Below are 13,959 nucleotides of genomic sequence, written 5' to 3'. Positions count from 1 at the left end.
AGAAGTGCCAGTTTGTGAGATTGCGATATGCTATAAATAGAGCAGGAACTAATAGAGTTACGTCCCGTAATGGCAGAAGTCGTGGCGCCTGTAAGCATGGCAGAACGCGAGAACATGGTGGCTAAGGATGCGCCAACTAGCTGTCACAGTTAGCAACCATCCCTTCATTGTAAACTGTTTTGTTCTTGTGGTTTTCTTTGTTAAAGTTTTTGAGATAACAATAAATAAAAGTATGAAGAAAGGAAAAGTATGAAGAAAGGGGTATTTTTCCATGATTTCATCATTTCTTACTATTTGAAGTGGGGGCACGGGTGGCCGAGTCGTCTAAGGCGCCGCGATTCGCTGTGCAGAGTTGTGTCCCTTGGGCACGCCAGAAACCTATGATTGTGGGTTCGAATCCCGGTTCGCCCCGATTATGTTTCTAGGTTTGTCAGCACCATACCCGTGCTCGTGTGTTTCACCGAAGTGGTAAACGTCTGAGACCTGCATCACTTCGGGCTTTCCTCCCACATTTAGCTGACACGCCGTGATATAACTGGAATACTGTTAAAAGCGGCGTTAAACCAAACTCACTCACTCACTCACTCACTACTATTTGAAGTTCTGTATCATGATACCAGTAGTATCGTCAGTCCAAATCGTGATACAAATCGTATCACAAGATACTAGGTGATACCCAACTCTAGTCTTGTTATCAGTGAAATACAAGTCACCTCTACTGACATTTTCTGCAGTCTTGGGGCAGAGCGTCAGCCTCTGAGCATGTCTAGAGAGATCACAGTCTCTGTTTATAAGAATTACCTGTGTAGGTGATTGATTAACTATGAGATATATACCTATGGCCATCCCTTGTCCCCAGGCCCTGCGTGAACAGGATGGACTGGTGGACGTCAGATTCTTCGGGGCTCATGATCGGTCATGGGTGCCTCCGTCTCAGGTGTTTATGTTGTCGGAGGACATCCCGACACCAATGAGGAACAAACGGCAAGCAGGCTTCGATAACGCCATGGATGAAACCAACACACACATTGAGAAACTCAGGTAGGAGCCATATAGGAGGTGAAATGGGGTTTAGCGTTGTGTTCAAGATTATTGCACTTGTACTAGTCCGGACTAATGCCGATTTTAATGATAGTCCACTGAGAATCCATGCTGCAGTTTAACATGAATACCCAACTCAGACACAGTATACAGACTCCGAGCCGACCAATCCTTGTTTTATCCCCTTAATGCTGAATGCCAGACAAGGAAACAACAAGTACAATCTTTATCGTCTTTCTGTATGATGCGGGTAGGGATCAAACCCCCCGACCTTCGGCTCTCCGGGTAGACGCTATATCTTCTAGACTGCAGAGGTGGTCCAGTCATATAGGACAGAAAATTGACAATGTTAAACAAAGTTGTAATTGTCTAAGACATGCACCACTTCAGGCATTTCTTTTCATCCAGCTGACACGTCTTGATATACTTGAAAGACTGTTTAAAGCAGAGCCTAAAAACGTTCACACTTTTCATGTAATCTGGCAATCTTTGGCATAAGTGACTGATTTTTGTAAAATTATTGTGTTGTACTGTTTAGTGGTTTCGTTCCTTTTGTGCCCTTGCAGTGCACACTTGAATTCTGAAACTGAACATCAATAAGGTTTCTAGGTTTGTCAGCGTCATACCCCTGCTCCTGGTTTTCTCCACAGTGGTAAACGAGCCCTGCATCAGTTGAGCTGACGTGCCATCATATAACTGGAATACTGTACAAAGTGATGTTAATCCCAACTCACTCGCTCATTGTGGAATTTTGTAATGTTACAGTTTTCATCATTTTGTAATGTTGCATTTTTTCAGAGAAAGATTTGGGAACTATGAGTACGCACCATTCCGCACCCCCTATGACAAGACAAGAACGTACTCACCTTTACAGAAAAAGGAGGCTAAAGTGATGTTTCCTAAGAAAGTGATTAAATTTCCTGCAATAACTCACACAGCAAAGTTCCCCAAAACATCTCATTCTTTCAATGTCATGAAACGAAAGAAAATTGATCCCAAGTCATCAGTCACAAAGACTGCCTCGGCAGTCCGACTCAAATACAATAGTATTATCACAACCAGGAAGGCTGCTTCTCTCACTGTAACAACCAAGGGTAAAAGTTTGTCACAAACGACAGACAATAGTGCAACAAGTCCAGATTTACCTCCCTTTGTAGATCCTGTTGTAATAAGAAAGACGTATCAAAATGTGTACAAGACTGCAGAGGTCGTTGGAAGGAAGGATAGACTAGAGGAGGATTCTAAGGGAGCTGAAGGAAGTCACGATAAATCAAGTATTGATACAAGTATTGATACAAGTATTGACCAGCACAGGGCCCAGGTTGAAGGAAGTATTGACGATTCCATATTAGGAGATGGGAGTTCTGAGAGTGAGGGTGAAAATGTCGTGGAGGACAAAGTGCTTGATAGCTCCGAAAGTGAGGCAACGTCCCCAGTGAAAGAGGTCAGTGTGGAGGATAGTGTTGATAAACCTGAAGCTAAACCCAGTGAGGAAGAGGCAGATGAACATGGTGAAGAGTTGGCTGGGTTGCATAGAAAGGTTGATCCTATGGAGGAGACAACTCAAGGACAACAGTCATCAACTGAGGTGAAGCAAAAGCTGGTAGAAAAGAAGGAGACTGAGGAAGACCCAAAAGAGACTGTGAATGATCCAAGTGAGACTGAGAAAGACCCAGAAGATACTGAGAAAGAACCCGTACAAACAGATGAAGAATGTGAACAGACATTAAACAATGCTGAGCAATTTTCAAAATTAAGAGCAGCGTTAGTTGACTCCAATAGTAAAAGTGGGCATGTCTCTTCTGAAGGGAGGCAGACGCCAACCGATTCGGCCGATGAGGATGTTGTGTATACTGCCAAAGACGGTAAAGTCAGTGAGTGTGTGAGAGGTAGTGATTCCAAGACTAAGATGGATGTATCAAAAGAAAAGGACAAATCAAAAACAAGTGCTCAAGAAAAGTGTTCAGAAAATGTTTCTTTTAAAGATGACAGCAATAAAGAGGCTCCAGTAAGAGAGCCGATCCCAGATGATGAGTTCCAACCTTCTCTAGTAATGGAGGTCGACTCGGAGGATGAAGACAATGTGATAGACTTTAATGACTCAGAGAGTGAATCTGCACCTAAAACCATTGTTTGTACAAAAAGTTCATCGCCAAAACCTACCTCAGTTTCTCCCAAAGCTAACGTGCAGTCAACTACGGTTTCTTTTCACGGTAAAGTCAGTGCTGACAAAGCACCTGGGCCCGTAGTGGTGCAGAGCTTCCTGAAGCACATTGCCCCAAAGCCTTCGCCTCTTTCCTCACCTTTGCTCATTCCAGCTCAGGCTTTGATCAAGGACAATTCCCTGACAATTAGTGCAAAACCATCAGCCAAGAAACCAGAGCCAGCTAAGACTGGTGATGCTTCCCCCAATGGTGGACCGGGAAGTTTCCCCGTGACAGGGGACACTATGAAGGTGGCCCTGTTCTCAGGTGGGAAGAAGAAAAAATCAGAGGAAAATTCAGAGAAAAACATTCCAGATGCTGAAGAAATCCAAGAGTAAGTGGAACAATATGAAAGAACTAGGGATAACGTTAAACTGCTTGATGTATATACTACTCTACTTTTGATAGGGATACCTTTACAACTGATTCTCATTGTATGTCAAGTGTATATTTAAATTGAATCACATATCTGATCATCCCTATCAAAAGTTGAGTAATATCAACATAAGATTTTAGTTAGGAGACATTTTAGTTTACATTCTTGATGATGCAGCAGATTATGTCTACATTCACATTGTGGCAAACTTGCATTAAATGTCACTTTTCCTACCACAGCTATATTTTGAATCCAATTTGACTGATTTGATGCTGAACATCATGAACATAGCCATCCAATTAATTTACACTCATGGGCAAGAGAAATTGTGTGGGAAGTGACTGGTTGAAGGGATGGAGACAATGACATTACTTCCCAAATGAATCTATGGTAGTCATCTTCCCGTGGCAAGGGCATTTAGCTGACAATAAAAGTCCAGTTTCCACCCTTGCCTAACTAGGCTTGAATTTTGTGGCTCGATCATAGCGTCACCAGTGGCTATAATGATAATTGATCATGTTGATAGTCAAGATCTGTATTGTTATAAAATTGGTCTTACCTCTTGAAGTGCAAGTCACTTGAGCGCCTTGATAAGAAACATGAATAGGTTTGGAAAATATGTGTTGACGCCCAGTTGACGGTATTGCATTGCAAATCCTGCAGTCAATGGAAATCTGCACATTGAAATCCATGTTGTTTATTCCAGCCTGGACTTCTATAGTCAGTTAACTCCCTTGCTTCAGAAAGATGATGGTAGTTGATGGGTCCAGTTTATGGTCATAATGGAACAAAGATATGATATTCTAGTAAATCGTGGGGCAGTGGTGTAGTCTAGTGGTTAAAGCGTTTGCTCCTCATGCCAAGGCCAGGTTCAAGTCCCCACATGGGTACAATGTGTGAAGCCCATTTCTGGTGTCCCCCGCCTTGATATTGCTGGAATATTGCTAAAAATTCCAACTCACTCACTCTAGAAAATCTAGGATGAGCAAACTTGTGAGGGTGCCAAGCTCCTTTTTGTACACTGGATGTCGAGACCTGTTCAGTGGTATTCTGCTTCTTGTTGATGGTTAGTTGTTTAACGCCGTACTCAGCAATATTCCAGCTATATGACAGTGGTCTGTTAATAATCGAGTCTGGACCAGACAATACAGTGCTATATATTGGGATACAATGACATGCATCAACCAAGTCAGCAAGCCTGACCACCCGATCTCGTCGCCTCTTACGACAAGCATAGTCTCCTTTTACTGCAAGTATGGGTTGCTGAAGACCTATTCTACCCCGGATCTTCACAGGTCCTACAATGCAGTATGCTGGATGTCAATACAAATTTAGTGGTATGACAGAGGCCTTGAGAATGGGATTTGGCGCACTAACTTGTGCACCCTAAACTTTAAACAATTTGCCTGAGCATGTTTTCCCTTAAGTGCAAGGGAGATAAGACTTGTGTTGTTGAATTAGGCTTTTAAATTTAAAAGTATGATGCATTTTGGTTCATATATGAGCAGACACGTATGTTTATCAAGCAATATGACATTTGACCAGTGCCTGAGAACCATATTTACTTACCAGTATTAAATTATGTATCCGCCCAAAAGAACATCTCAATAATTAGATTTCATCTTTTCTTTGTCAGTGACGAGGAATCTCCCAACTCCAAACATCAAACTCAGGAACTTGTGAAGAAGTACAAGGACAAGGTAGGTGTTGATGCCAGTGTAGGGGTTCCCTGTATTGCAGTACAGCCTATGTCCTGTACTAACATGGTGAAATACACAAAATGATAAACCTGTCACATACTTACCGGTATCCATCATCAATGGGAAGGACTAGAAACTCCACTGATGACATACACTGGTATCAACTGATAACTTCCTGACAACTCCTGCACATAACATCTGTGTTTTCCCAATCATTTGTTTATCAAGTAACATGCATTCATTGTCTCTGTGTCCACAGCTGTTGCTTTGCGTGATTGCGTGAGCTCACAATACATGTCTTAAGTGCAGAGTTGCGTCCCTTGGGCACGCCAAAGACATAGGACTGTGTTTCTAGGTTTGTCAGCATCATACCCGTGCTCATGGGTTTCACCAATGTATTAAATGTCTGAGATGTGCATCACTTTGGGCTTTCCTCCCACATTAAGCCAATGTGCCGTAATATAGCTGGAATACTGTTCAAAGCAGCGTTAAAATTGGCTCATCACTCATTCACAAGCCACATCTTGTATTGTGGTGCAAAACATCACATTGGCAATACCTTTTGTGAGTCATAATATTGGTACATGACGGCATTCTTGAGGAAAGTATATTGATTAATTCTTCTTGTTGACAATAAAGAGTTTTTGGGTTCAGGTGAGAATTGAAAAAAGCATGTCATGTTTTCGAAGTACAGTCACTCCCATCTTGTTTTGACAGTTGCTGAATGCCATCAAGAGCTCGTTGGATGACATGTGCACCGACATTGTGAAGAACGCCATCCCAGTAAGTACTGCTGCACTGCCCAGCCCAGGAGCTGAGCTACCAACATCAGTACATCTTCCACCACCAGTCAGACCGCCTCCGTGGTCTAGTGGTAGAGCGTCTGCCCGGAGAGCGGAAGGTCCGGGGTTCGATCCCCGGCCGCGTCATACCAAAAGACGTTAAAAGAAGGTACTTGTTGTTACCCTGTCTGGTGCTCGGCATTAAAGGGCTAAAACAAGGACTGGTCAGCTCAGAGTCAGTATACTGTGTCTGAGTGGGGTATCCATGTTAAACTGCGGCATAATATATCAGTGTGCTAGCACTATAAATCGGCATCAGTCCGGACTAGTACAAGCAGCCACACACACACATACACGTGCATGCACGTCGCTATATAAGCGCAATAATCTTGGACGCGATGTTAAACCAAATTTCACCTCACCTCACCTCACCTCACCAACACCAGTCACAGCAATATTACACACACCTCCCTCGAAAATAAGGTCAACCTGAGTCAGTGGTCATCAATAAGTATAAAGTTCCATGTAACAATACATGTGCAATCTTTATTGTACCCACACTCACCTCAGCACTGCTACTTCACCAAAACCTCAGCTTTTATACCTAAACCTGAAAACATCCCCCACTCACAATTACGTCTCCTCCCTTTTCCAGACCAGCCCACACCAACAGGGCACACCCACACCAACAGGGCACACCCACACCAACAGGGCACACCCACACCAACAGGGCACACCCACACCAACAGGGCACATCCACACCAACAGGGCACATCCACACCAACAGGGCACACCCACACCAACAGGGCACACCCACACCAACAGGGCACACCCACACCAACAGGGCACATCCACACCAACAGGGCACACCCACACCAACAGGGCACACCCACACCAACAGGGCACATCCACACCAACAGGGCACACCCACACTAACAGGGCACATCCACACCAACAGGGCACACCCACACCAACAGGGCACATCCACACCAACAGGGCACACCCACACCAACAGGGCACACCCACACCAACAGGGCACATCCACACCAACAGGGCACACCCACACCAACAGGGCACATCCACACCAACAGGGCACACCCACACCAACAGGGCACACCCACACCAACAGGGCACATCCACACCAACAGGGCACACCCACACCAACAGGGCACACCCACACCGGCAGCCACATGCTCTCTCTCTCACTCACTCACTCACTCACTCACTCACTCACTCACTCTGTGTTCTCCAGGAGAGCAGCACCAGCAACAAGCACTATCACTCACTCACTCACTCACTCACTCACTCACTCACTCACTCACTCACTCACTCTGTGTTCTCCAGGAGAGCAGCACCAGCAACAAGCACTATCACTCACTCACTCACTCACTCTGAGTATGTGTTCTCATGGAGAGCAGCAACAAGCACACACACACTCACTCACTCACTCACTCTGTGTTCTCCAGGAGAGCAGCACCAGCAACAAGCACTATCACTCACTCACTCACTCTGTGTTCTCCAGGAGAGCAGCACCAGCAACAAGCACTACCAGCAGGAACTGGAGAAGCTACGCTGGATCCACCTGCAGGAGGTGGCCGAGCTCAAACACAACTTCAGTGAGTGACCTCTTCAAAAACTCCGCCTTGTAAAGTGAAGTGCCAACCAGCATGCCCATAAACATTCGTCCTCGTCCATTGATGCTCATCTGTTATCTGAGCTGTGTAACCTCCTCACTGTCAACATCAGTTTTAGTGGAGACCCAAATAGATCCCCGGTGCCATATGCTTATTGTAGGTGCCAACTACCTTATGTCGCCTCTATAGTGAGAGTTATTTCCCTGAGAGGGTTATAAAAGGGGGTTGCTCTAAGCATGGGGTAGAAGATCTTACCATTTTTTCTACCACTTTTAGTTTCCACTGACAAAAGCAAACCCAGCTCTTACGTTTGACAGTAAAATTTCACTTTTATTTCGAAATAACTATTACTGGAATATTTTTGGAGTATAATCATCAATTTTAAATAAGAAATAGAAACATATTGTTTATTGTAATGTTTTTAACTCTGTTGTTCTTCACTCCGAGTCGTGGTATAGACTGAGTGTCAGTTAGCACTGATTTTGAAGGCTTCTGTAGGGTAGTTGCCTTATAAGCGACGTTGTATTATAGTTGAGGATATAGGGTAGTGAGGTTCTGGTTGGTTATGGCCAGACTGAATGCGTGGATTGCTTGCATTCTGAACTACTTGACACATGAAACTGGGATGTAGGTGGGAGATATTGACTGATAGACTGTGTGTGTTGCAGAGCTGACGGTGATGGAGATGCGGGCGTGCTGGGATGCAGAAAAGCAACGCCTGTTCAAGGACATCAGCAAGCTGTGTGAGAAGGAGAAAAACAAGGCCATTGCCGAGATCAAGAAGAAGCAGTGGGTCAGTCAGCAGCAGCAAGAAACTTGCTCTGTTTTGTATGTTGTGTTTTTACAGCCGACACTACGTTATGTGAGACTGGGTAGCCAAGTGGTTAAAGCATTTGCTATCCATGCCAAAGATCCAGTTCAAATCTCATCAATAGTACTATTCATGAAACCGTTGGTATTTGATGCCATGAAATTGATGGAAGTTTGCTGGGTCTTAGCTGCATGTTTGACTGTCTGTGTACCAACACCATCTGTCAACTCGGTGTATAACATATGTGAATGTTACTAAATAGTACCGGAAAATGTAATTCATTAATATCATGGAAAGGATGTCTGTTCTAAAAAACAAGTACAGTTAGAATTCCATCTAGAGGGTGACTTTAGAAGTTGAAGATGTTCTTGATGCTGTTGTGTTCTCCTCCCTGGTGTGGCCAGTGTGGCAAGCAGACCCGAGCCTAGACAATGTTACTAATGCTGTTGTGTTCTCCTCCCTAGTGTGGCAAGCAGACCCGAGCCTAGACAATGTTACTAATGCTGTTGTGTTCTACTCCCTAGTGTGGCAAGCAGTCCCGAGCCTAGACAATGTTACTAATGCTGTTGTGTTCTCCTCCCTAGTGTGGCAAGCAGTCCCGAGCCTAGACAATGTTACTAATGCTGTTGTGTTCTCCTCCCTAGTGTGGCCAGTGTGGCAAGCAGACCCGAGCCTAGACAATGTTACTAATGCTGTTGTGTTCTCCTCCCTAGTGTGGGAAGCAGTCCCGAGCCTCGACAATGTTACTAATGCTGTTGTGTTCACCCCCCCAGTGTGGCAAGCAGACCCGAGCCTAGACAATGTTACTAATGCTGTTATGTTTTCCTCCCTTGTGTGGCAAGCAGACCCGAGCCTAGACAATGCTACTTATGCTGTTGTGTTCTCCTCCCTAGTGTGCCCAGTGTGGCAAGGAGGCGATCTACTACTGCTGCTGGAACACCAGCTACTGCACATACGATTGTCAACAGTCCCACTGGCCGGAACACATGCCCAGCTGCATGCAGACCCTCGCAGCCAGTCAGGAACAGGACAAAGCTGAGCCATCCAAGCCCCCCACTAACGCCAGCAGTACAGGCACCAAGGAAGATGGTAACAAGAAAGGCTCACCTCCTGCCAAACAGACAACAGAATGGTCTGAGAAGGAGGAAGCCATCCAGGTAAGGGGGATGTGGGGGATAGTTTACACTGGGTTTCATGTCACATGAAGTGTCCTCTTGCATTCAGGGATGTTTCATACAGTGTGTTGAATTACACGGTGGATAATATGGTCTATCCATGATGTGTTACAACATGGTGTGTTGTAATATAGGTATGTTGTATTCCCTGACGTGTGATATTAATTGTCATCAAAATCTGGCTTCTACATCATTGGGTGATATCCAGAATGAAATTTCATCACAATACTTTACAGACCATTGTGACATCATTGATTACCATGACATCACAATCAAATGACATCACTAATCCTTCAGCCAGTGAATGATAAGTAAAATCTCACCAGAGTGTCTTACAAGCTCAAATGATATCAAGATCTGATGTATTTCATGAAGGGTGAAATGATCTGTTGTATTTTATGTTGGGTGAAATTATCAGATGTATTCCATAATGGATGATATTATTCAAGTATACCAAGAATGGTGCATTTCATTTAACTGAAAGGTGAGAATACATGAATTCCAAGCTGATTGATCATATCACAGAACTGATATATCATCGATTGTGGTGTACAATGACTAAATGTTGCTGATTATTCTAAATCTATATTTGTAGTAGCAACAGTCTAAGTGCAGTAGGACATGCTTTGAGATTCTGCTATGTTACTGTTTGTTGGCTGTGACACTAATGCTGCACATGTCCCTCCACAGGCCCAGAGGGCATTTAACCTGGCCCCGCCCTCCACTGCAGGGGCGTCCAGCACCTCCACCACCAGCAGCCCCCAGACAGTGAGTAGTGTGACCATCTGTAGCATTCTTGGAGTTATAAAGTACTGTATTAACATGTAGTAAATTAGTGCTGTACTGACCCATGAAGTAATGCAGGTGAACTGTAATGCGAGATGCCCTGATCTATATCAACTGTATGGAACAAAATACACTGATGTCCTGTGAGCCAGATCTATAACAGTTGGTCAGTACAAAATACACTGATGTCCTTTGAGCCAGATCTATAACAGTTGGTCAGTACAAAATACACTGGTGTCTTGGGAGCCAGATCTATAACAGTTGGTCAGTACAAAATACACTGGTGTCCTGTGAGCCAGATCTATAACAGTTATTCAGTACAAAATACACTGGTGTCTTGGGAGCCAGATCTATAACAGTTGGTCAGTACAAAATACACTGATGTCCTGCGAGCCAGATCTATAACAGTTGGTCAGTACAAAATACACTGGTGTCTTGGGAGCCAGATCTATAACAGTTGGTCAGTACAAAATACACTGGTGTCCTGTGAGCCAGATCTATAACAGTTATTCAGTACAAAATACACTGGTGTCTTGGGAGCCAGATCTATAACAGTTGGTCAGTACAAAATACACTGATGTCCTGCGAGCCAGATCTATAACAGTTGTTTAGAACAAAATACACTGGTGTCCAGCGAGCCCGATCTTTAACAGTTATTCAGTACAAAATACACTGGTGTCTTGGGAGCCAGATCTATAACAGTTATTCAGTACAAAATACACTGGTGTCTTGGGAGCCAGATCTATAACAGTTGGTCAGTACAAAATACACTGGTGTCCAGCAAGCCCGATCTATAACAGTTATTCAGTACAAAATACACTGGTGTCTTGGGAGTACAAAATACACTGAAGTCCTGTGAGCCAGATCTATAACAGTTATTCAGTACAAAATACACTGGTGTCTTGGGAGCCAGATCTATAACAGTTGGTCAGTACAAAATACACTGGTGTCCTGCGAGCCAGATCTATAACAGTTATTCATTTCAAAAGACACTGAAGTCCTGCGAGCCAGATCTATAACAGTTATTCAGTACAAAATACACTGGTGTCTTGGGAGCCAGATCTATAACAGTTGGTCAGTACAAAATACACTGATGTCCTGCGAGCCAGATCTATGACAGTTATTCAATACAAATTACACTGGTGTCTTGGGAGCCAGATCTATCACAGTTGTTTAGATCAAAATACACTGGTATCCAGCAAACCAGATCTATGACAGTTATTCAGTACAAAATACACTGGTGTCTTGGGAGCCAGATCTATAACAGTTGGTCAGTACAAAATACACTGGTGTCCAGCAAGCCCGATCTATAACAGTTATTCAGTACAAAATACACTGGTGTCTTGGGAGTACAAAATACACTGAAGTCCTGTGAGCCAGATCTATAACAGTTATTCAGTACAAAATACACTGGTGTCTTGGGAGCCAGATCTATAACAGTTGGTCAGTACAAAATACACTGGTGTCCTGCGAGCCAGATCTATAACAGTTATTCAGTACAAAATACACTGGTGTCCTGCGAGCCAGATCTATAACAGTTATTCAGTACAAAATACACTGGTGTCTTGGGAGCCAGATCTATAACAGTTGGTCAGTACAAAATACACTGATGTCCTGCGAGCCAGATCTATGACAGTTCTTCAATACAAATTACACTGGTGTCTTGGGAGCCAGATCTATCACAGTTGTTTAGATCAAAATACACTGGTATCCAGCAAACCAGATCTATGACAGTTATTCAGTACAAAATACACTGGTGTCTTGGGAGCCAGATCTATAACAGTTGGTCAGTACAAAATACACTGGTGTCCTGTGAGCTTAACTTGATATTCCATCGGTGCAGGGGGCGTGGCGGAACAGGGCACGGGACAACCTGGAGCAGGTGCTGAGACGTCAGGAGGACCCCCACCCCTCCCACCCCTCCCAGCCCGTACAGTTCATGCCGCCACAACTCATCCCAGGACAGCCCACACAAGTAGGTCATGTGCTCCCATCAGGGTGAAACTCATGTTCTGGTTATATTTATGGGTATATATTGACGGGTAACTTGGGTACTCGGGTCAGGTGGGTACTGAGTAGGACCCGGGTACCCACAGAACTTCCCGGACCTGTGGTTAGTCACGTGATATATTGTTTAATGACAAAAATTATCTAAAACTCTATGGTCACACTACAAGTCACTAATGTTCCCATTTCTTCCTGACTATGCACCCATTCCTTCTGACTTTTATATGTTTGAATAAAGATAAAACTTCATGCAGTTAACTTCAGTGTTTGCATGACCAGATTGTTTTATACATGTATCTGAATACATTTTGCCAGGGCAGACTTTTCCAAATCGGACATTTTGTAATAGGGGGGTGGGTACCCGGGTAGTAGATTTGGACTTGTCCCAGGCCTAAATTGTATGCCTTTTTGCTGTCAAACAATGTAAACTGCTAAAAAATAGTTACAAAATAACTGAGCTTTCATCTGACTATAGTTCATGTCATGTGATGTCATGTAATTGTGTTCTCAAAACGTATCATGTATTAATTAATATGTCCCAATATTTTACAGTCTGCAGGACAGCCAGACAATGTCTCCTTCCTCCAAGGGGGACAACCCATGGCTATCCAGTATATCCAGCAAGTCCCTAACAGTGGCGGCCCACAAGGATCCCAGACAGTGCATCTTCCACCCTCCTCTGTGCCCAACTTCCAGCCCCCACCCCAGGTCAGTGTGTGACTCCACCCATTCCTGTGTGAACTTATGCAGAGGTGCGACATCCTTCTTAGCTCACCTGACTGAGAGTCAAGTGAGTTTATGTAATTGCCTGCTTGTCCAGTGTCCTGCACCAGCTGGAAACATCTCTTCCTCAGATACCACTGGACCAGTGAAGCTTATTCACACCAATGATGACACCTGATTTTGTTTTGAATCCGATTTTCAATATGGCAACCTTGGCAGCCATTTTGAAAAGTCTATTTATTACCATTACTCAGCCATTTTACTCACTCCAATCGTAATGAAATGTGGAATATGTTCAGTTCCGGTTTTTGTGATATCATGATACAACAGTTTGACCTTCATTTGACCTTCATTTGACCTTTGCACTTCAACCATGCTGTAGCTGAAACTTCTTATGGCCATGACTCAGCAATTTAATGACATATGTTGTTTTTTTAGTTTGTTGTGTGATTGAACACCTATGTCCAGTTTTGGGGTTGTTGTTTTTCAAAATTGTAAATTTTGACATTTTTTACCATACTGTTACATTTTCTCAAAATGCCTATTTGGCTGTTTAACCTCTTTGCCAGACTAAGGGTGCTGAACATTAGACTGTATATTTCTCTTTTAGGTGACATCATACATCAGTATGCATATACGACCTCCCAATTATCAACTTGACCTCTGACAAGTACCGGTAGTGATAGTATATTTTGCTTGTCCATATCGAAAATTCACTTG

The 13,959-nt window shown here is 43.8% G+C and overlaps 1 protein-coding gene across 9 annotated transcripts in view; it reads left to right on the top strand.

Moving 5' to 3' along the window:
* Positions 1-13,959, top strand: part of LOC124131631 (protein kinase C-binding protein 1-like) — a 67,854-nt gene that overhangs the window by 51,247 nt on the left and 2,648 nt on the right. For all 9 annotated transcript variants that reach the window (XM_046495031.2, XM_046495026.2, XM_046495027.2 and 6 more), the window contains 10 exons: positions 860-1,041; positions 1,840-3,579; positions 5,258-5,321; positions 6,039-6,104; positions 7,626-7,719; positions 8,406-8,530; positions 9,442-9,705; positions 10,414-10,491; positions 12,353-12,484; positions 13,069-13,224. In XM_046495031.2, the coding sequence (XP_046350987.2) occupies positions 860-1,041; positions 1,840-3,579; positions 5,258-5,321; positions 6,039-6,104; positions 7,626-7,719; positions 8,406-8,530; positions 9,442-9,705; positions 10,414-10,491; positions 12,353-12,484; positions 13,069-13,224 (2,901 nt within the window). The remainder of the gene's footprint in view (positions 1-859; positions 1,042-1,839; positions 3,580-5,257; positions 5,322-6,038; positions 6,105-7,625; positions 7,720-8,405; positions 8,531-9,441; positions 9,706-10,413; positions 10,492-12,352; positions 12,485-13,068; positions 13,225-13,959) is intronic.

This window comes from Haliotis rufescens, unplaced genomic scaffold (assembly GCF_023055435.1).
Source record: "Haliotis rufescens isolate VD_foot unplaced genomic scaffold, xgHalRufe1.0.p SCAF_1, whole genome shotgun sequence".
NCBI lineage: Eukaryota > Metazoa > Mollusca > Gastropoda > Lepetellida > Haliotidae > Haliotis > Haliotis rufescens.
Note: the sequence above shows the minus strand (reverse complement) of the source record. Positions and strands in the feature narration are given on the sequence as shown.